This window comes from Pelobates fuscus, chromosome 3, assembly GCF_036172605.1.
Source record: "Pelobates fuscus isolate aPelFus1 chromosome 3, aPelFus1.pri, whole genome shotgun sequence".
Lineage (NCBI taxonomy): Eukaryota > Metazoa > Chordata > Amphibia > Anura > Pelobatidae > Pelobates > Pelobates fuscus.
Genome location: NC_086319.1, coordinates 215,602,837 through 215,628,051, shown reverse-complemented (window position 1 = coordinate 215,628,051; position 25,215 = coordinate 215,602,837). Strand labels below are relative to the sequence as shown.

The window sequence follows — 25,215 nt, the reverse complement described above, 5'->3', positions numbered from 1 at the left end:
CTTTAGATAGTTCATTTTGACTAGGCATAAACCAGATGGAGTTTTATTTTGTTTCGTCTCACACAATAAAACCTACTATATAGAGAAAAGTATAGGGACACGCCTCTTGATTATTGACTTCAAGTGTTTCAATGACCCATTGCCACAGGTGTTTAAAATCCAGCCAGCCATGCAGTCTGAATTTACAAACATTTTGGAAATGTATTTTTTTCTGAAAATCTCAATGAATTTAAGTGTGGTACTGTAATAGGATGCCACCTTTGCAAAAGGTCAGCTTCTGAAATTTCATCCCTGTAAGATATTCCACGGTCAGCTGTAAGTGTTACTATTGGAAAGTGGAAGTGTTTAGTAACGGCAGCAACACCGCCACAAAGCAGAAGACCATATATTGTCACAGAACGAGGTCACCCAGTGCATTGTGTGTAAATGTCGCCAACACTCCGTTGATCCCATAGCTGAAGAGTTCCAAACTTCCACTGGCAAAAAAAAGTGCATAAAAACTGTGCGGCGGGAACCTCAAAGAATCATCAGCAGCATGCAGGCCTCACATCACCAAGTGTTGGATTGAGTGGTGTAAAGCACGCCGCCACTGAATTCTGGAGCAGTGGCAACATGTTATTTGTTTAATGGGCAAGTCTGGTTTGGTGGATGCCAGGAGAAAGTTATCTGCCTGACAGTTCGATGACAACTGTGAAGTTTGGTGGAGGGGGGTTATGATATAGGGCTGTTTTTCAGGGGTTGGACTAGGCCCCTTACGTCGAGTAAAAATCTTATTGCTTCAGCATTCCAAGACATTTTGGACAATGCTATGCCTCAAACTTTGTGAGAATAGTTTGTGGAAGGCTTGTTTCTGTTCCAGCATGACTATGACCCAGTGCACAGAACAAAGTCCATAAAGACATGGTTGGATGAGCTTGGTGTGGAAGAACTTGACTGCCCATGTAGAGCCCTTACCTCAACCCTATCAAACACCTTTGGGATCAACTAGAATGGAGATTATGAGCCAGGCCTTTTCATCCATCGTGACTTCACAAATGCTCTACTGGATGAATGGGCAATATGAATCCTACAGAAATACTCCAAGCTCTTGTGGAAAGTCTTCCCAGAAGAGGGGAAGCTGTTATAGCTGGAAAAGGGGGACCAACTACATATTATTGTCTACGTATTTAGAATGCAATGTCATAAAAGTCACTGTTGGTATAATGGTCAGGTGTCTCAATACTTTTGTCCATATAGTGTATATACATTTTATTAAATGTAAAAAAAAAAAACTGAAAGGTTGATTTTTTCGTTTTTTAACTGAAAGTTATCAATAAAAGTTGTTTTATTTAAAATGGAAAGAAGACCCAGATCTCTCTTGATCATTTTTTTTTTTTTTTTTTTAGTATGAATTTTTATTTGATTTTAGACAAAAAATAATTTACATATATCTCATACAAGAGTAAATACAAAAACCACAATAAATATCTAACATTCAGTCTCTACACTTACTTCTGACATACATCATTCTAGAACATACAAAGTGGGATAAGGATGCAGCATACGTAGGGTATATTATATAATTCTTACTCTTTAAACATTTCATAAATCCGAAGTGAATTAATAAACTACTCCTAGTCTTCTAAAATTTGTAAACACTTTTTTCTCATCTCATATCTCTGTACATTATCTTTCCCCCTGTAAATACCTATCTCATTCTTTATCTGAGACATTGTTTCTCACGATGTTTACAATCAATTACCATAGACTTTTTCCATCTTCTCGCTATCAATATCTTCACTGCCATGAAAGAATGTATAGTCAAAAATTGTTGGTATAAAGGTAAATCAGGCCAGTGAAGATGTAGAAGCGCCGTAGTTGGAATCAGAATTTTATCCCAAACATATAATCTTCTGAAAACCTTATCCCATAGTTTCTTAATTAATTTACAGCTCCACCAAATATGGATAAAGCTTCCAATTTCACTCCCACATCTCCAACAAATGTCAGACTCATTATGGTCAATTCTGTTTAGTCTGCTTGGCACTAAATACCAACGATAGCATATTTTATAATGCGTCTCAAACAATATCGTATTATGAATATTTTTATTTAGCTTAAACATCATATTGCCCCAGATCGTGAAATCAATTTTTAAGTTACATTCATTTTCCCATCTTTTTAATTGTTTAGACCATGGGTCGTCAACCTGGTCCCTACCGCCCACTAGTGGGCGTTTCAGGATTCCAGGTGGGCGGTAGGGATTTCCAGGTTGATCGGGCGGGCGGGCGCGAGCCGGCGGTACCCGTGCGACTGGGTACCGCCGTGACCATTTGCGGCCCCAGCCCGCGCGGCAAACCGCCGGGGCCGCCTTCCAAAGTGTCCATCGGGTGGCCCATGCTGTCAGGGCCACCCGATGGATGCGGATTGTAAGGGGGCCCGGTCAGCGCTGGGCGCTTTAACAGCGCGACCGGGCCCCCTGTGATGACATCAGAGCTGGGAGGAAGTGATTCCCCGGTCACTCCTCCCAGCTAAAATTGAGAGCCGCGCGGGAGGAAGCAGAGGGAGTCAGAGTGGGAACTCTGACTCCCATCCACCTGAGCCACCACTGGACCCCAGCAAAAGTCACCCTCCTGCACCTTAAAGGTAGGAAACAGGAGGGTGACTTAAATATAATGTGTGTGTGTGTTTGTAGGTATGTCTTGTGTGTGTGTATGTCTTGTGTGTGTGTATGTCTTGTGTGTGTGTGTGTGTCTGTCTGTATGTGTCTTTGTATGTATGTCTTGTGTGTGCATGTGTCTGTCTGTATATATATGTGTGTGTGTGTCTGTATGTATGTGTGTCTTGTCTTTGTATGTATGTGTCATTGTATGTGTGTCTTGTGTGTCTGCATGTGTGTGTGTCTATGTATGTCTTATGTGTGTGTCTGCATGTGTGTGTGCATGTCTGTGTGTGTCTGTTTGTATGTGTGCCTGTCTGTTTGTATGTATGTGTCTTGTGTGTGTGTGTGTATGTTTGCCTGTCTGTGTCTTTGTGTGTCTTGTGTGTCTGTAGGTAGGTATGTGTGCCTGTCTGTGTCTGTATGTGTGTCGTGTGTGTGTCTTCTATGTCTGTGTGTGTCGTATGTGTGTCTTGTGTGTGTGTGTATGTGTCTCTTGTGTGTGTGTGTGTGTGTGTCTGTCTGTATATATGTGTGTGTGTGTCTTGTCTTTGTATGTATGTGTCATTGTATGTGTGTGTGTGTCTGCATGTGTGTGTGTGTCTATGTATGTCTTATGTGTGTGTTTGCATGTGTGTGTGCATGTATGTGTGCCTGTCTGTTTGTATGTATGTGTCGTGTATGTGTGCCTGTCTGTGTCTTTGAGTGTGTCTGTATGTGTGTCTTGTGTGTGTGTCTTGTGTGTGTGTGTGTGTCGTATGTGTGTCTGTATGTGTGTCTTGTGTGTATGTCTGTATGTGTGTCTTTGTGTGTGTGTCTTTGTGTGTGTCTTTGTGTGTGTGTCTTTGTGTGTGTGTCTTTGTGTGTGTGTCTTTGTGTGTGTGTCTTTGTGTGTGTGTCTTTGTGTGTGTCTTGTATGTGTGCCTGTCTGTTATAGTGGACTATAGTAAGTGGGCTACCTAGCTCAGCCTTCCTACTGGGCATTGCTATAAGGACGGTTAAAAAATAGAAAAAAGGGGAAAAAAAGGTGGGGAGGGGAATTGAGGAGGGAGAGGAGATGAGCTGACGCACAAATGAGAAATCATATTATGCGCAAACAGAGAAGTCGTCTGAATATCACTGAAAGAGACCTTCGTTTGTTCCTTACGAAAATCGAACCAGATATCAAATATTTAGTCTCGCAGCATCAACCTCAAGGCTCTCATTAATCACTAGTAAAGGTAATTTCAATTTACTTTATTGTTTTCTCATTAAACTTTATAAAGTTAAAAACCTTATAAACCTGCATTAAGTAGAAATAAAAAGATAAATGTACGTACATTTATTTATTTTTTTTAAAACACCCTCCTTTCTTAAAAATATTCTGCATTTGCGCGAAAACTGGTGGGCGGTAAGGAAATTTTTTCAACCAAAAAGATGCATTAGTGGGCGGTAGGTAAAAAAAGGTTGACTACCACTGGTTTAGACATTATATCTTTTGGAGCCGATCTTATCAAAGCATAGCAATTAGCCATATTTTTCCTGGGACTTTCACTTCCAAAAATTTGCTTTATAAGACCACTAATAGTTGTATTACCCTTAGCAAGAGATTTCCCTACAAAAGACTTTATTCTTAAATACCGGAAGGCCTCTCCTTGAGAAAGGCCAAATTCTTTAGACAGAGTTAAAAAATCTTTCATTTTGTCTCTTATTATTATATCATCCAGGATTTAAATATTCCGATCTTTCCAGGAATCTATTTTTAGGTCAGGCATTAAGGCCTCCAATAATTCTATCTCCATAAATCTGAAAATATTTCCCAAAATGTTTAGTTTTTTCCTTATCATAAACCAATTATTAAATAAATGATTTAGAATTATATTTTTAACTTCCTTCCCAGTATTCTTGGGTTGCCAAAGATTATTAATTAATTCCTTCCTATTCAATGATTGGGTCTCTAGTCCAAACCAGCCAGTTTTTTCAGAATCTTTTTTGCCCAATAACTGGGTATGGTATATAATAGTGGCTTCATAATGACTTATAATATTTGGAAAGTTTACCCCTCCTTGCCCTATGGTGTTCGTTAATTGGTCTAAGCTAATCCAGGGCTTTTTCCCCTTCCAAATAAAATTCTTAACTAGCCTTTGTATTATCTCCAGCCATGGTACGGGAATTTTTAAACAAACCATTCTAAAGAGGTAGGTCCATCTTGGGGCTATATACGCATTCATGTTTATCCTTCCCATCCAACTAAAAAACAAATGATTCAATTTTTTTAACGATATCCCAGTGGATTTCAATAGCCTAGTAAAATTAATCTCTACCATTTTTTCTATATTATCCGATATTAATACTCCCAGATATTCAAAGCTACCATTAGCATCCGTAAAACCATATTTCTTTATAAATTCATTCTTCCACTCTTTTTTACAATTTTTAAACATCACTATAGTTTTTTCTGTGTTTATCGTATAATTTGAAATGTTACTGTATGCTTCTATTTCTTTCATCAAATTTTTGACTGATTTAATTGGATCTGTAAGAGTTAAAATAGTGTCATCAGCATACATGCTAATTTTTAGATCTCTTTCAGGGGTTGGTACCCCCCTGATATCATGGTTCTCTCTAATTCTAATTGCAAGAGCTTCCATGGATAGGATATATAATATTGGTGACAACTGGCACCCATGTCGGGTGCCATTTTTTTAATGGAATCCAATCTGAGCATAAGTCTATACCCACCACTCTCGCCATCGGGTTTTGATAAATAGAACCTATCGCTGTCAACATCCAGCCATCTATGCCCATTGCCTTCAGAACCCCCATCATAAATCCCCACCCAACCCTGCCAAAGGCCTTTTCTGCATCCAATGACAGGGTCAGGAGGGGAATCAGAGTTCTATCACCCCAATCCAGAACGTTAATCATTCTTCTTATATTGATACTCGCTTGTCTAGTTGGGACAAACACTATCTGATCTCTAACTACCAAATCCATAACTATTCTTTTTAGCCTGTCTGCCAGTATAGATGAAAATAATTTGGAGTTCAGATTAATAAGTGAAATTGGACGGTAATTCTTTAGTTCTTGAGGATCCTTATCTTTTTTGTGTATTGGGATTATATTTTCGTATAATAATTCTTTAGGACCTATACCTTTCAATGAAATTTCATTATTTGTTTTAGTTAAGTGTTCTGATAAAATATATCCATATATTTTTCATAAAATCTTAGTCAGACCATCGGGACCGGGGGTTTTATATCTCACCAGTTTCTTAATGACAGCTGTAAATTCCATCTTTTGGAGGGGAGCATTTAGTATTTTTTTTTTTTTTTTGTTACTCTGAAAGCTTTGGATAATTTATTTCCCTCAAATATTCTTTTATCTTATCTCTTTTGGGTGATTTGGTATAGTATACAGCTCTTCATAATATATTTGAAAAGCTTTGACTATACTTTCGTTTTTTTTGTATAATAATAAATCCTTTCTGATGCTGCTGATTCTATTCTTGCCGTTTGTTTTCTTAAGTTTTTTAGTTAGCATTTATTAATCTTATTATTGTCATAATAGAAGTTTACTTTCATCCTCTCCATATTTTTTTCTATTCGTTCTTTCTATTTTCTCTATTTTCGTTTTAATTTCTGAAAGTTGTTTGAGTGAATCATTAGTTAGCAACCTTTTATTTCTTCTAGCCAGCAAGTGGTATTCTATATATCATTTTTCTCTGGTCTGACCTCTTTCTCTCTGGATCTTTTTTTTGAGTTTAATCAAATACCCCCGTACGACCGCTTTAAATGCACACCATATTGTGGCTGCCGAAAGTTCTTCCGAGTTGTTCTCTTTAAAATACCATTGAATCAGTTTCCCAATTTCTATTTGATCTATCTTATTGTTCAGAATATTATCATCTAAATGCCAGGTTGTATTAGATCTATATTTTTTTATCAACTTTTATATTAAAAATAATATAACTATGGTCTGACCATATATTCTCTTCTATCTGTATATCTTTTATTTGGTCTACCAGCTTTTCTTCACCCAGAATAAAATCTATTCTAGAAAGAGAAGAATGTACTTTTGAAATATGCATATATTCTCTTTCCTCTGGGTTATATACCCTCCATATATCTAATACGTTGTTTTCTTGAAGTGTGTTTCTCAATATCCTGGCTTGATTTATCAAATGTTTAGTTATCGGTTTGTTATTTTTTGTTTTTTTGTCTAGGTCTATATCTAGCACACAGTTAAAATCTCCCGAGATTACTAGTAAACCTATTTTAACCTTATCTACTTTTTCCATAATCATTTTAAAATATTTAGTTGGTAGTACATTTGGGAGGTATATATTTACCAGAGTATAGACTTTCTCATCCATCTTACATATTAATATCTGATACCAACCCTCTATATCTACTTCTTCATATATGACTTCTTTATTTATTCTTTTCGAGAGAATTATAGCCACCCCTCTTTTTTTTTTTTTCTTATTTAAGGACGCTTGTGAAATTATTTCATAACCCTCGTATTTCCACCTGATCCTGTCTACTTTATTCCAGTGTGTCTCTTGCAACATCGCTATATCTATTCCTTTTTTTTTTTTGAGCAGTTCCTTCAACATAATTCTTTTATATGGGGTATTTAACCCCTGAACATTTAATGAAATACACTTCAGATCTTATTCATTGTCATGTTACCCCTATTTCTGCTGCCCTCCCTCCCACATCAATCACACACATCTTGTCTAGGGCTAAGTTCTGTACCTGACCTTAAAGTGGAAGCTCATGGGGGCAATCGATACCGGTTTATATATTTATATATTCATCATATAAGCCCCGGGACAAAATATTCAACAACAAAAAAAAGTATTTACATAAATTCCAACCTTATCTTAATAATGTGCATAATTATTACTACTATAGGCACTCATTCCTGCCCCTTTCCATATACCTATTTTATCATTTATCTAGTGTAAACCTTTTTGTATATTGCTAATTCAAAATCTAACTTTTATATTAGAATATAGTGACAATTCTTTCCATACTATTATACATTGTTTCTCCAAATAGTGCAACAATCTTATAATAAATTATCTATATAACCATTCTATTAAATTATTTACCCCTTTCCTTTTTCTTCTCGTGTAATTCTACTTCCCTTACAAAATCCCACCATTTATGCTTGAAATTTCTTCCATTCCAACTCGTGAAATATAATATACATATCTCATTTTAAGTGATTAGGCATATTATTTTACCTTCATTCGTTTCCCCACCTATGTGCCAATTATCATGCATATCAATCATAAACCAATTGGATCTACTTATTCGTACCCTCATAACCCTTCCTTTTCCCTCTTTATATAGTAAATAATTACATAGGTATTTTGCATATCTACCAACATTAACTTAGTACTGTGCAAAATTATAAGCTCTCTTTCTTACCCCTATCAAATTTCCCATTATTATATTATCTAATATGCACCCTTTTATATGTGTTTTTCCAAAAACCTAAATTTTATGTTAAAATATAATGATCGGGACCAGCCTTTTCCGATTATCTATTATACACTCTTATTATCAAGTTGCTACTTCTCTAAAGAGATCCCAACATTTATAAATATATTTTCTTAACTCCCAGCTTGTGCATTATAATATAAATGTTTTTTCTCACATTATATCCAATTGAGCACATAGGTATACCTTCTTCCTATCCCCACCTTTGTGCTCATTATCCTATATGTCAACCATATACCCAATTTACTATATTTTTTAATATCCTCGTGAAAAAAACAAAAACTTATTTTGTGGAGAAAAAAAGGTAGAGGCATATTTTTCATTTTTATTATCTTTTTTTGACCTCCTTATTTTTTGAGGGAATCTTCGGCATAGCCATTTGTGCTAATATTAAACAGCTTTAAGATTTAAGATTTTTCCTTTCTTTCTCTTCTCTTTTTTTGTCTTTTAAGAAATTGATCTTTCTTTTTAACAAAGACCTTTATTCAATTTTTTTTTAACCCCTTTTAGCTTAATATCCCATCTTGTTTTTATATGAGTATAAGATCAAATGGGGTCAGATGAAAGCAAACCGTTCAATTATAGTAAGTACAGTTCTTTATACTTGCAGTTCACTCTGCTAATCCCAGGATAAAGGTCACTGGATCAATATTATCCAAGATATATTTACCAGCCGATTGCCCGTGGTCCTTGTGACCGAAAACAGTGTATTCCCGATAAGTTAGACGCTGTTCCCTTGTGGCTGCATCTTTCTCGCCGTTTCGTTGCCCCGCCTGAGCTCCACCTCCTGGTACGTGCGCTTACGTTGCGTCACGCTCTGCTCCCATCCCCTGTAGATTGGCTTTTTCAGTCGCAAAGGCTGTGTTTACATTACTGCCTTGGGATGGCTATTTTAGCCTGAATTTCGCGATTCGGCGTTCAGTGCTCTACATATTCGACATTAGTGAATACGCGCGGTTCTGTCTCCGCATGCTGCTAACTCTCTGGCTAGCAACATGCAGAAGCACCAGACATTCTGTGTATTCTAAAGTCCTTAAGTGCAAGTCTTTGTTTTGCTATTCTATTTTAGAAGTATAACCTATATAATATTCTATGTTTTAAAAGCCTTAATTGTCAATATGTAGAAAATAAGAAGAATGTTCTAAAATAACTTGTATTACAAATGTAATGTTTTTGCCATCTTTCAGGTCCAACTAGCTTTATTATATCAACTCTATTGTTACGAGGATATGTTTGTCACAAAATAATAAAATGCTTATGTTGGATTCTAGTTAGTGAACATAAAAATATCCAAATATCTAAATTGTCCATTTACTGCTTAATGAGTGTCTCTGCAGCTCGTTTTAACATAGGGAAATTCTAATTAGCATCCCTCTGGAAACATACAGTACATATTGTAGGAGTCTAAATGTTCTTTTCCACTGTCTGATGAATAAAATACAATAGTTAATTAAGGTTTTTTAAATTAGAGGGAAGAGAGGAAGCCATGCCTAATTGCTATGAATAGTCCTCATTTCACCAAATAATTTATTTTTGGTTCTTTCATCTTGCGGCCTCTGCTGTGTGGCACACTTTGCATTACCTATTCAAAGGGAATATTGTAAGAGTAGTATGAATATAATTGGAGGTCAAGTGTGTAGTATGTTACCTGGAAATAAATAATTAATATTAATCATCATACACTATACTCTAGTTTTAAACGTTTTAAGACAAAGTTAAATACTATGCACACTAGAATTTCCGCTCTTTCTCTCTCCATCCTTGCACACAAACACACATTTTTAATAGAATATTTTTTTTTCCCCCCACAGTCATGATTTCATCGGTGAATTCACAACTAGTTACAGGGAGCTGTCGAGAGGACAGTCTCAATTTAATGTTTATGAGGTGAGTACTATCAACTTACTGCAAGTATATTTCTAGCTGATATATTTTATATATATTTTATTGGTGCTCTTCTGCCATGCTGTTTTGTGTTTAGGGTTTTGTTTGATTAAAATATTCCGCCTAACTTATCAGTTTATATTTATTGGGCCAGAATATTACAAATGTTACCAAAATTTCCATCTGAAGATATCATTATCCTGATGACGACCAACCATGATTAAAAAAAAAAAAAAAAACATAAAACAGCTGAGTTATCTCATAGCACTCATCATATAGAGAAGGATACATTATTAGTAACAGAAAATATTCATTTTTCTCACAGGAAATGTAAGTTAGAAATATTGTATTTTTTATGTTTAAAACCCCTGATCAAATTTCAGAATGCAAAGCATAGTGCTGTATTATGGTCTAAGATATATTTAATTGCTCAGAGCTTCCATTGATATTTTTAAAAATATCAGAATTGGATAATTTATGTTTATTCATTCTTTCCCTCTATCAGCAATTATTGAAAGCAAGAAAATACATAAGGTTATCTCCTATAACGTTCTGCCACATATCCACAGGCAAATTACATCAACAGGTAGCTACTCCCAAGCCTAGTAGAGGCTCCAGCAATAAGACGCTTCTTATTGGTATCTGCTCATATCCCATGAACCTCTCTTCATCATAAGTATGTAGTTCATTCCCCGTAGTAGTTTATCAGATGTGATGAGTGGAACTGCTGAATAAGCTGACATCAGTGTGAAAGGGGGCAGGCCTGTAGTTAGTTATGTTTTAAAATAACTGCAACTATATGCAAGTAGACAAGGACATGGGGCCTCCTTGCACCATAAACGACATCATTTACAATTTGCACCATATAGAGGACAATCTGTTTTGACACCAAGAAAATTAGACCTTTCTAGCATTTTGGAATTAAACTCAATTTTAAAAGTTATGATGTCATATTACAATTATAGCATATATCATGCTAAAAAGGATTAATGGGCATCAAAGCTTAAAAACAACTCCACTGTCAAAACTAGCATTAATTATCCCACATTATCATTTATTTCCCTTACAGTAGGGCAAAAAACTTAAAACTTAAAAAGTACCCCAAAACACATACAATCCCCATAAATGTTATAGTCCCTGATAGCCCAGAACAGCTATGGGGTTTTGGAATTCTATGGATGTCTTAATTCGACCGAACGCACACGAGGCTTCTGCCCAGAAATAGTTCCATGAGCTTAGGTTTTAGTTTTGGTTGGTCTATTTTGGAAAGTCTTGAAACTGAACAAATACACAAACAGTACCCCCTGGCTCATAGCAGCATTTGTTCCCCTAGTTAGTGGGAACAAAACTCCTGAACAGTTCTCTCCTGGCTGTTCGGGAAAAGGAAGCAGGCGTTCGTAAAGTTTGACCAGTGTTCGGTCAATATGTGTGTGAATTTATTGAGTTTATTTTTTTTTGGGGGGGGGGGGGGGAGTGGACTTTGTGCCCTAAAGTATTTTGTATATGGCTATACACAATTGTTCACTTTAAAGGGGAACCACCACACCCATAATATTTAACCAACTATGTATTTGTCAACTGTGGGAAAAAAAAAATCTTAGTTTCCTGTCAATCATTGTATAAGCTCTATACCCTTTTGCACTTGACAGTTGGCATAGAAAAAACACAGAGTTGAGACAAGTTGTGGGTGATTTTCAATATTTTTTTTATTTCTTCAATATATGAGATCATTTCTCTTTAATAATGGTGTTTTTTTTGTTTTGTTTCTTTTTTGTTTTGCTTTTTAGTAAGGGGGTATCTTAAATTATCCATCCCTTGGCTATTTTAATTTTATCTTTTGTCATTTGAGCCTACCATCCATTTTTTATTTGTAAAAGTCCTTATTTCTACACATTACTGCATTCAATATGCTGCTCTACTTCTTTGCACTAAAATAGCATAATGTGAATGTAGCAATAGTAACTTTTCAATTGTGGGTAATATTCTTAGGGGATCTCTAGTGTGGGGCAGTAAAAAACCCTTAATGGGACACTATAATCACCAGAACCATAAAGCTTAATGTAGTGGTTCTGGAATATATAGCATGTCCCTGCCGTCTTAGCACTGCAATCACTACCTTTTAAAAAAAAAAAGGTAGTTTGGTGCCTAGTAACACCTTTAGTGGCAGTCACTTAGATGATCACTAGAGATGCTTCTTAGTCCATTGCTGCACAGTGTGCAGCACTAGCGTTCAGCATCTCAACAGACTGTATGGAGGCGCTGAACGTTCCCCATGGAGATGCATTGATACATGGGAGAAAAGTTAAGTTTTAACCTTTTTGTCTCCACAGAACCTAAATATCGATTTGTGCACTACAGTTTCAGGAATACAAACATGTATTCCTGAAACTATTGTGTTCCTTTAAGTAAAGTAAATAAAGTCATAGAATGCAAACTTGAGAAAGTACAAAGCCCATGCAATGTAGTTCATATTTATAATTGGTTTCTGGGGGTGATAATAGCAAAACTTATCCCAGCCATACTGACTATAAGATTATGAAATAACAAAAATAATAGCATTTTGGAAAAAAGTTGAAAAAAATAAGCTTTATAGGAACGTGTGTTAAGGCAGGCCCTGCTCATATTGTAAATGTTCTAGATTTGCATATATTCACAGTACGGCAGACATCTATATAATCACATTACATACGAAGCAAAAACAGGACACACTTACAGCACATTAAATAAAGTATCTAAAGTGCATTGTAAACTCAGTTTGGAACAAAGACTAAGTAATACATTAAAACAAAGTGCTCTTGACCAACAGAATATTAATAGTGTATCAGCAGTAAATGGTATGTGCAGTAGCATATCTCCTTTTTTTTTCCCCTTACCAAACGATCTAAACACAGCCATATAAACATAGAAGCAAGCAGTTCTTCGTATTCAAAGTTATAAATCTTGCCCCATTCTGAATGCATTTCCTCAATCAAGCAAACCGCTAACCAAGTTAAGGACCCATGAATTTTACTTAAAGAGATACTCCACTACCCAAGGAAAAAAATAGCATAGTTATATAACTATGTAACATAGTTACATAGGCTGAAAATAGACATGTGTTCATTAAGTTCAGCTTTTCTCACATCTGTTTTTGCTGTTGATCCAAAAGAAGGCAAAAAAAAAAAGTTTGATGCACTTCCAATTTTACAACAAACACAGAAAAAAAAATACTTTTTGACCCCAGAATGACAGCCAGATTTATCCTTGAATCAAGAAGCTCTTATACCACACTTTAAAGATCATATCATTGAATATTCTGTTTTTGCAAGTATGCTTCTATTTACTGTTTAAACACCTGTACAGACTCTGATAAAACCACTTTTTCAGGCAGCATATTCCACATCCTTTTTGTTTTTACTGTAAAAAAAAAAAAAAGATGTACATTGGAAAGTCTATGACAGCAACAGAAAGTCTGCGCTGGGCTTGAAGAGGAGGACTTGCAAAAGAAGCAGACAAGAGCTCGAAAATGAAAACATGCAATGCATTTAATTATGCATTTTTTCATTGGGGGTATATCTAAAAATAGCTTACAAAAGCTGACAATCTGTCGCTGTCATAGACTTTCCATTGCAGCTTTATAATCTGAGCAATTATTAATAACCAAATAAGATATCCAGTGTAATAGTGGTTTACTCTAACATCTCAACATCCCATACAATTCACACAAATGAAAGGCACAGTGGGTGGAGCAATAAAAAATTAAAACGGTATAAATTTCCCTTAATCTTGGTACGTCAATACACTAAAAGAGGGGAAGAGGAAAGGGACAGCATAGTGCAGATAAGCCAGAGTAAAACAATAAAATTGCAAGTCCTATGACCTGACAATAATAGAGCCAGTTTATCAACTTGTCTCTAGTGTGTAACACATTAGGATTCTTAGAGGAATCCTGATCCCTCCTGTATCAGATGTATTTAGCTTGCAGCTTGGTGAGTGCTAAAACAGAGGACATTACATGGCATAATACTGTATAACCAATGGTAAAAGGAATAGCACTGACTGCACTCACATGGTAACAGTTGTAATGCTGGAGTTTCACCTTAAAGGTAAGTGTGGAGAGATGATCACTCCCACAGGGAAGTTTTGTGTTCAAATGTATTGCATACAAAAATAAAAGAAAGCAAAGAAAAAACAAAAAATACACAAAACCATTAACACACAACACCCAAATGGGATGCAAGAATAAAATTCCAATGTCCAAGACTGGTGTCACCAAGTACAGGACTCCTCAGTTGGTTAATTTTGAATAATAATCCTTGATTATAATATGGTATTCCTCTGTTTTAGCACTCACCAAGCTGCAAGCTAAAGACAATTTATAGAAGAGAGATCAGGATTAGCAAGACTGGTTGCTGGATTGACAGCCGAGGGTTGTAACAATTTATAAAAAAAGTGTCAATTTCTATTGAAGGGGCACTCACTAGGGTTTAGGTCTTGAGACATGCTTGGCCAGTCAATCACCTGTACCTTCAGCTTCTTTAGCAAGGCAGTGGTCGTCTTTAAGGTATGTTTGGGGTCGTTATCATACTGGAATACTGCCCTGCGGCCCAGTCTCTGAAGGAGAGGGATCATGCTCTGCTTCAGTATGTCACACTACATGTTGGCATTCATGGTTCCCTCAATGAACTATAGCTTCCCAGTGCCGGCAGCACTCATGCAGACCCAGACCATGACTCTCCCACCACCATGTTTGACTGTAGGCAAGACACACTTGTCTTTGTACTCCTTACCTGGTTGCCGCCGCACACGCTTGACAGTAATCCATGTCCTTAGTCTGCTTTCTTGTGCATCATCCATGCAGACCAATTTGATGCAGTGTGCAGCGTATTGTCTGAGCACTGACAGGCTGACCTCCCACCCCTTCAACCTCTGGAGCAATGCTGGCAGCACTCATACGTCTATTTCCCAAAGACAACTTCTGGATATGACGTTGAGCACGTGCACTCAACTTCTTTGGTCAACCATGGCGTGGCCTGTTCTGAGTGGAACCTGTCCTGTGAAACCACTGTATGGTCTTGCCCACCATGCTGCAGCTCAGTTTCAGGGTCTTGGCAATCTTCATATAGCCTATGCCATCTTTATATAGAGCAACAATTATTTTTTTCAGATCCTCAGAGAGTTCTTTACTATGAGGTGCCATGTTGAACTTCCAGTAACCAGTATGAGAGAGTGTGAGAGCGATTACACAAAATTTAACACACCTGCTCCCCAGTGGTGTATCCTGGTTTTGTGCTGCCCTAGGCAGGACAAAACTCAGGCGCCCCCCCCCCATCCCCCCCAACCCTTCCACGCGCCACCCCCCCGACCCTTCCACCCTGCCCCGCATTCTAAATACACACACACACACACACACACATGCACTGACAGAAACCAATACTCACTAACAGACACTCATTCACTAACAGGCAAACACACTCACACTCACTAACATACACACACTAACAGGCAAACACACACTGACAGACAGACACACACACTTACAGACACACACTTACAGACAGACAGACACACACACACTTACAGACACACACACTTACAGACAGACACACACACTAACAGACACACACACTAACAGACACACACACTAACAGACACACACACTAACAGACACACACACTAACAGACAGACACACTAACAGACAGACACTAACAGACAGACACTAACAGACAGACACTAACAGACAGACACTAACAGACAGACACTAACAGACAGACACTAACAGACAGACACTGACAGACAGACACTGACAGACAGACACAGACAGACAGACAGAGACAGACACAGACACAGACAGACACAGACACAGACAGACACAGACAGACAGACACAGACAGACAGACACAGACAGACACAGACAGACAGACACAGACAGACAGACACAGACAGACAGACACAGACAGACAGACACAGACAGACAGACACAGACAGACAGACACAGACAGACAGACACAGACAGACAGACAGACAGACACAGACACAGACAGACAGACAGACACAGACAGACAGACAGACACAGACAGACAGACAGACACAGACAGACAGACACAGACAGACAGACAGACAGACAGACACAGACAGACACAGACAGACAGACACAGACAGACTCAGACAGACAGACACAGACAGACTCAGACACAGACAGACTCAGACACTAAGAGACGCACACACTAAGAGACGCACACACTAAGAGACGCACACACTAAGAGACGCACACACTAAGAGACGCACACACTAAGAGACGCACACACTAAGAGACGCACACACTAAGAGACGCACACACTAAGAGACGCACACACTAAGAGACGCACACACTAAGAGACGCACACTAAGAGACGCACACACTAAGAGACGCACACACTAAGAGACGCACACACTAAGAGACGCACGCGCACACACACTAAGAGACGCACGCGCACACACACTAAGAGACGCACGCACACACACTAAGAGACGCACGCACACACACTAAGAGACGCACGCACACACACTAAGAGACGCACGCACACACACTAAGAGACGCACGCACACACACTAAGAGACGCACGCACACACACTAAGAGACGCACGCACACACACTAAGAGACGCACGCACACACACTAAGAGACGCACGCACACACACTAAGAGACGCACGCACACACACTAAGAGACGCACGCACACACACTAAGAGACGCACGCACACACACTAAGAGACGCACGCACACACACTAAGAGACGCACGCACACACACTAAGAGACGCACGCACACACACTAAGAGACGCACGCACACACACTAAGAGACACACTAGCAGACAAACACACTCACTCACATTAACACTCACTTTTTTTATTTTATTTATTTAACAACCCCCCCAGCCTCCTTACCTTTAGGAATGCTGGGGGAGGGTGGGGGGTTCTCCCTCTTCCTGGGGCTGTCGGTCGGGCTGCTGGGCTGGCTGTTAGGCGCGGGCGGCACTGGCGAGGGAGCACTTTCCCCTGAGCCAGCTGCTCAGCTCCCTCGCGCGCCGCCCGCAGAGTGAGGCTGGGAGGCGAAGCCAGAATATGACGTCATGCGCGCAAGTGAGCTGAGCAGAGAGCTCAGGGGAAAGTGCTCCCTCGCCATTGCCACCCGCGCCTAACAGCCAGCCCATCCAGCATGTCTGTTAGCCGCAAGGCTAACAAGACATTTGCCCTGGGCGTTTGGGGGCGGCTTTTTTTGCCGTCCCCTGGAAAATGCCGCCCAAGGCAAATGCCTTGTTTGCCTCGCGGCTAGTACGCCCCTGCTGCTCCCCATTCACACCTGAGACCTTGTAACACTATTGAGGAAAAATGGCTAATTAGTCCCTATTTGGACATTTCCACTTATGTACTCACCTTTGTTGCCAACGGTTTAGACATTAATGGCTGTGTGTTGAGTTATTTTGAGGGGACAGCAAATTTACACTGTTATACACTGTACACTTACTATTTTACATTGTAGCAGAGTGTAATTTCTTTAGTGTTGTCACATGAAAAGATATATAAAAATATTTACAAAAATGTGAGGGATGTAGAGAGACATAAAGGCATACAGTTACATACAGGCATACAAAGACAAACATACATTCAGTTACATACATGCATACAGAGACATACAAACATACATACATGCATACACAGACAGTCACAATTACTTAGATCTGTTCAATCTGGTTCCTGGGGTAAGGTCTGGGTTGCGCTCGGCCATGCTACAAGAAGTAACCGACTGGAGAGGAGCCCAGTGCGTTTCCCTCCTGTCGGTCAGTCTGACATTGCGCCACCAAGGCGGGGGCGCCCTAAGGCAGCCGTCAGAACCGCTTTATGGTAGTGCCGGCCCTGTCTGTATGGTTACTAAATTGTTAATGTATGCATATTTAGTTTGTCAAACCTTTAAAAGTAAATATTCTTTAACATATTAGTTAGCAAACAAATATAACAATCAAAGCAACTTTTTTATTAAATCTAATTAATACAGTTTTTAAATATGAAACTATAGCCATGCATCAGACTGTTGCCATTTCTAATAATTGATGCATAATTTTTATTTTAGGTAATAAACCCAAAGAAGAAAGGGAAAAAGAAAAAATATCTGAACTCTGGCACTGTAAGTTATAGTCAAATTTTGCTATGAAAATTTGGATTACTTTACTCCTACATGTGCGAACAGGATCTTGCACACAGAATGTGTATACATTGTAAAGTCAGATCCTGTGTTGATTTTTACTTTAGTTCTAAATCGAACAGATTCAGAATATGGTATTGTGCCAGTTTGTGTTTTGCAATTCATATCATTAATGGCATGACAAAAATATAAAAACAAATTCTATTATCATGGTAATTGAAAGGACAACCGTGTCATTAAACTTTGAATGTGGTACAGCTGTAAATTCCATAATTATTATATTCCCTACAATGGCTTGAAGCCTGTTATGGATGTGCAATTGTACTTCATCCAAATTGCCTAATATATTTCTGAACTCTCAAATGTTGGGGGAAAGCCTGAAGATAGTCTGTGTTCCTATTTTAAACAGCGTTTTTTTCAGAGGAAATCCCTCCAGTAAATATATATTTTTAACTGCATTGCTGTTAAGTTGAAGTAACAAAATAAAAGACATACAGTCTTTTACAGAAACAAATTAGCTATACCAATTTATTAATAATGTGTATATATAATGTGTATGTGTAATACAAACAATGTTTTTGTATGTCCAACACGCGTATAGAATTATATCTTTACCATTATACTATATTAATATAGTGTAGAATGTGTGTGAAATGTAGAATCTGCAAACTAGCCTTTGTGCCAAGTGGAGAGGCCGATGCTTAAGATGAATTGTCCTGCCATTCTGTTTCATCTAGAGGACATATATAGATATCTATTTCAAAAACTGATAGACAGACAGCAATATATCAGTTTTAGTTTTCTTCCCCTGTGAAGGCTGCCAGTCTCCCTCAAGCAGCCCAGTGCTCACACACTGATCTGGAAAAAGCAGAGAGAGACACTGGTTTACCTCACCTCAATTTTCTCTGATATTATCTAAATACTCCGGAGCTGTTACATGAGCCTGTGTGAGTTCTCTATTACTTGTCCAAAATGAATCTCCTTTTACTTGTAACTTCAGTTTCAGTGATGTAGATGAAAAACAGATACAATTTGTATCTTGTAATACCTTTTTTATTGGACTAACAGATTTTTTTAATGACGAGCTTTGATAGAAAATAGACAACATTCTTGCAGAGGGGCCATACATATCTTTCTGAAGATCAGAGTGAGGGGGGGTGGGAGAAAAAACAACCAAGCAAGCAGTGCAGAAGATGGTACACTTTATACATACATACACACACATACATATATATTTATATACAAACCAGTGGTGTATTTTGGATTTGTGCTGCCCTAGGCATGACTAAATTCAGGCACCCCCAAAATCTAAATTCCCCCCTCCCCCCCCCCAGGGGGGGCCACTTTTTTGTCTGACAGACACAGGCCTTCATTGATACATGCACTGATAAACACTCAATGAGTCATTGGCAACCAAACTGTTTAAGCAACACACACTGACACACCCACTCACTGACAGACACGCTCTCAGATACACATAAAATGACATATACGCACTTTCGCTCACTGACAGATACACACTGACAGGGCAAGGATAAGGGTGTGGGAGAGAGCAAGAGGAACAGAGGACAGCGCACCCTTGCCACCTGTCTAGAATATAAGTAGCTTAACACCTCAGGAGGCCTTAAGGTGGACAGCCCGAACATGAGGCAAACAAGTCATTTGCCTGGGAGCTTGGGGTGGTGTTTTTTGGCGCCCCCCTGAAAGTGCCACCCTAGGCCAATGCCTTGTTTTTTGCCTTGTGGTAAATACAGCCCTGATGAAAAAACATGAACACAAGTGCTATCCCATACATATAAAGCACTGAACAATTCTAGCCCCTCTTATAGCTCCTCACAGATCGATAGTTTTGCCCCTCCTCGGTCCCTCTGCTCTGCCCGTTACCTTCTCCTGTCCGCTGCTCGCACTCGTACGACCAACTCGCACTTGCAGGATTTCTTGCAGGTGGCTCCCTTCCTATGGAAAAGCCTGCCTACCCCCATCATACTCTCCCCTAGTCTTGCATCTTTTAAGAAGTGCCTTAAAACCCATCTCTTTAGGAAAGCTTATGGCCTCCCAGAGTAACCCTCTACCTTACATACCTGCCTCTTGCTCTCTCCTATAGGGCAGCACTTTACTTTCTCCTCCAGCTCTGCTTCATTTCCACCTTATTTGACTGATATTTCCTGTCCTAATGTGTTTTATACCCCACCTCCCATAGACTGTAAGCTCGTTTGAGCAGGGTCCTCTTCAACCTATCGTTCCTGTAAGTTTTCTTGTAATTGTCCTATTTATAGTTAAATCTCCCATCTCATAATACTGTAAAGCGCTACAGAATCTGTTTGCGATATATAAATGGTAATAATAATAACACATATACATATACATATACATACATGCACATTAACTCAAATAACACATATAAATGCACAGTCACACATATATAAGCATACATGCATGAGAGTATGGGAAAGCATACGTCTACACATGGTACTTTGTATATTGATAGAATAAGCATATTGGAATGCGTTTTAAAATGTTGATACATATGACAGAGCAGTAAGATAATGTGGGGGAGTGTTCATGTAAAGTGTTGGTAGTGGGACAGGAAACTCAAATCCATATTTAGTCCTCTATTCTTGCTGTTAAACAATTTGATCATTCTGGCTTCAAAAGGTTTTCTTTCATGGGTATTTTTAAAACCCCCTTTCAGTACGTAGATTTTTAGGTCCTTCATTGAGTGGCCAGGCTGGGTAAAGTGGTGTCCCACAGGAGTGCAGTATGATTCTTATTTGTGGTGTTTAATGGAGTGTCTGTGCATATTCATTCTGCTATTTAATTGCTCGGTGGTTTCGCAATGTAGCATCCTTGGTGGCCTTTGGTGCATTGAATCATGTATACGACATTGCTGGATGTGCAGGAGTATGATCCTTTAATTCTTTAGGTTTTATTGTTGTATGTGGCTGTGTTGTCTGTGCATATATGCTTACACAGTTTGCAGTGAGGTTTTTTGCCTTGATTGGTCCCGTTTGCTTTATTCTTCCCATCAGTGGGCAGCTTCCTGTTGATTCATTTTTGTTAGAGGTTTGGTGGTTGTCTGAAGGCCAAAATGGGTGTTTCAGAGAAAATGTTTTTCAGAGTCTTATCTTCTGTTAACATTGGTTATAGGTTTTAATAATTTTCTGTATTTCCTCAAGAGCTGGGTTGTAGGTGACCACAGAGTTGATTTGTTTGGCAATAGTCTTTGGTTTGTAGCTTCTGTCTCATAAATTTGGAGAGTACATTTAGATGGGAATTGCGGTAATTAGGTGGGAATTACGGTAATTAGAATTAGGCGATGGTACCTAGTGTTTTTTTTTTCCATTTAAAAATTACATTCCCAAAAAAGTAGAAAGTAGATGTTACAGTACCATGAATATTAACATGTCTAATTTTTTTAAAAAACAGAATTTTTTTTTGAATTGTCACATTTTAAATGTCACATGAAAAACACTTTCTGTATACTGTTGGCGTGACAGTTTGTATAAAATGTTAAAATATATGTTTCAAAATCTCTTGGTATGTTTGGGAATATATATTCATAATGCCAAATAAAGTAAATCCTAAATGCTAAGGCATTAGATACAGTTCCACACAAAAGGTTACTAGTAAAACTGAAATCAGTTGGTTTAGAAGAAAAATCATGTTCTTGGATCAAAAACTGGCTAAAAGATGGAGTGCAGAGAGTAGTTGTAAATGTAAGATTTTCAAATTGGACAAGAGTCCCTCAGGGTTCTGTCCTGGGTCCACTTTTCTCTTTTAATCTATTAATAAATTATCTTAAAGTAGACCGTGAAAGTAATGTGTCAGTGTTTGCAGATAACACAAAATTAGGTAAGAAAATATAGTCCGAACATGATATAACTTCTATACAGAGGGATTTTGATAAACTGTGTCAGATGAGATTCATTACAGATTTTGGACTAAGGAAACCACAAGTAACTTATACATTAAAAGGGGTAGAGTTAGGGTTAACCTCAAATGAAAAGGACTTGGTGGGAATAGATAAAAACTAGGCAAAAGTATGCAATGCTGCTCTGCCATTTCAAAAGCAAGTAAGGTGCTCTCGTGTATAAAAAGGAATTTAGATTAATGTGATTCAAATATAATTTATCTCTTTACAAATCAAGACCACACTTAGAATATTTGGTCCAATTTTGGGCACCAGTTTTAAAGAAGGATATTGCAGATCTAGCAAAAGTGCAGAGGCGGGCTACAAAACTATGGAAAACATTTAGGTATAAGGAAAGGCTTAATTTTTTTTTTTTAGAAAAGACACCTCAGATGGGATATGATGACAGTATATAAATATATAAAGGGTCAGTACAAACCACCATGTATGAACCTATTCATTATCAGGAATATACAACAGACAAGGTCACCCACAGAGACTGGAAGGTACGCATACTTGAGGAAAGGGTTATTTATAGTAAGAACAATAGAATCTGGAATTCTCTGCCTAAACAGGTTGTGCTATCAGATTCTATAGATACATTTAAAATAAAGGCTTGGATGCTTTTATGCAATCATTGCTGTGTATGTAAACAGTTTGTCGATCCAAGGAGAAATCGTATTGTCATAATGATGTCAAGAAGGATTTTTTCCCTTTTTGTGGCATACCTGGAAATAACTACAAATGGGGGTCGGGGGGAGTGTGGGTTGCCTTCTTTTGGAACAACTGCTTAAAATAATGGGCTTCACAGTTTAACTTGATGGACTTTAGTCGTTTTTCAACCTAGACAACTATGTAATGATGTAAACCTGGCTGAAACAAGATAGTTTAATTTAAAAGCGCATTGCAATATGGGTATATGCCCTGATGAGTTATCGGAGCCTTGCCTTCCCTTCTCACTCCACACACTGTATTAATTAGTCTTACAGACTTGTGTTCAGTGCAGTGAAAAGGACAATGTACTCTACAGCCCTTCTTTAATAGACACTCTGACATGACCTCGGGCTAATAGATCTGTCTCTCACCTAGTTGAGGAGTTGCAAGGTATCATTGAGGATGGTAAGAGAGGGGTTTTGCAGCAATAAAATCCTTTCAGTGTATACACATGGATGTTTGGGAAGGAATTAATCTGCTTAAAATCATTGCTTTTCCATTTTTCTGAAGGGGTTACCCCCTACAATTCTATTTATTGCTCATTTTAATATTATTTTCTAACATTTCTCACTTCATATTTTAATGACTGCACTTCATTCTGAATACTCCTTTAAGTTGGGATTTTTGTTGGTACTTCAGTCTGATCCTCAGGATGTATTGATTTGTGGATCTCATTTCCGAGTTTCCTAAATATAAGAATGACACTAGAAATAATTGCTTACACAAAGAGAAGAAACACTTACTTAAAAAGTAACATGCACACTAAACCCCAAAACAGATTACACATTGCTGTTATTTATTATGTACACTAGGGTTTATGATAGTGCGCAGTTTGCTTTTTTGTTTTAGGTATAGTTTGGGATTGTATATTATAGCTAGTGCTGTGACCCAAGAGTAACTGGAATTTGAGAGCCCAGCTGAAATGTGTGTATATAATGTTATCCAAGTGCTGTCAGTTTCTAAGTGTTTTTTTTTTGTATTTTTTTTAATTTTCCCATTTTAGGTGACCCTGCTTTCATTTTTAGTGGAAACAGAAGTCTCATTCCTTGACTATATTAAAGGAGGGTGAGTGTTGCTTTAAGTTCTATCACTATTAAACACAATTATAAAGGTGTGACATCATTGTTGCATTAAAACTAATAACTTTGAATACATATGTTTTAATGTAAAGTGGTTATGCCACAGTTATGTTCAAGTAAAACTACCATAATTTGTATTATTGCTGCAATGAAAACATTACAATTTAAAAAAAAAAAAAAAACAGTACATTTATTGACCTACCCTTACTTGCTTACTTACTTGGGGTGGCCATTTTATATTATTGTGATTTTTTTTTTTTAAATAAAAGCACCATAAATCTGATAGGGCTGTGCACAGTTTGACAAACTGAAGCCAGTATGCAGTTCTGAGGTGTACTATATTTGCAGGATATCGGGATTCATGAACACACTCTAGCTCTTGATTTACTGCATGGTTATTAGTCAGATTAAACGCTTAAAATAAATAAATAATATTTATATATATATATATATATATATATATATATATATATATATATATATATATATATATATATATTTATAAATGTTTATCTGAAAGGGGAAAATGTATGTACTCATTCAAAAGCAATGCAAAAATATGCATAAATCGGTTAGAAGTTAGGTCTGATTAAAGTTTTTTTCTGGCTCTAAACAGGAACTGCCAGTTTTTTTTTTTTATATAATGAAGTGTTAACAGGGCTGAGGAATGCAATTTGGCGAATATAAACAGTACCAGGCTCCCACAAGAACCCCGAGAGTGCTCATGCATGCTTGGACATCTACTGTATGAACATTTGGCATTTTATGGGTGAAACTCATTTGCATCCTTTACTCTAGCTGTGCCCGAATGAAACACTATCAAGCAAATAAACTAAATAACTTGCTTTCCTCTGCATGGGGATAGCCCTGGAGAATTTATTGAGCCTTTAAATGTCATCATATTAAAGAAGCTATGCTTAACAAATATATATATACAATTTAATTCCTTAAAATACTCCACATAGTCCATACATTACTCTTTTGGCAATTTGGCAAATGCCATTTATTTATAACGTGTCCATACCCATGCCTCCCAACCATTCCGATTTTGGTGGTACAGTTCCAATTTTCAGATCCTGACCCGTCTTCCCATATCATTAGATGTGCCTGCGCTGCATTCAGGACAGTAGAATCTGGCAGAAAGCACTGAAACAATGCTCCTTGTATGTCCGGTCCTCAATAGCCTGGCCTACGTGATTTGCAGGTAGCCTGTCATGCACTCACTGGCCTTGCCATTAACTCCCATTAAATCAGTGGCCCACTTCTTGGGATGCTGATGTTGTGAGGTGTCAATACCTATAAAATTTACAAATCTTCATGTTGATTAGATCTATCACA

General features: G+C 37.9%; 1 protein-coding gene across 1 annotated transcript in view; it reads left to right on the top strand.

The window, feature by feature from the left end:
- The window catches only part of CPNE8 (copine 8), a 292,084-nt gene that overhangs the window by 167,736 nt on the left and 99,133 nt on the right, over positions 1-25,215 (top strand). The window contains exons 11-13 of the mRNA XM_063448068.1: positions 9,942-10,017; positions 18,103-18,156; positions 23,802-23,863. Coding sequence (XP_063304138.1) covers positions 9,942-10,017; positions 18,103-18,156; positions 23,802-23,863 — 192 coding nt within the window. The remainder of the gene's footprint in view (positions 1-9,941; positions 10,018-18,102; positions 18,157-23,801; positions 23,864-25,215) is intronic.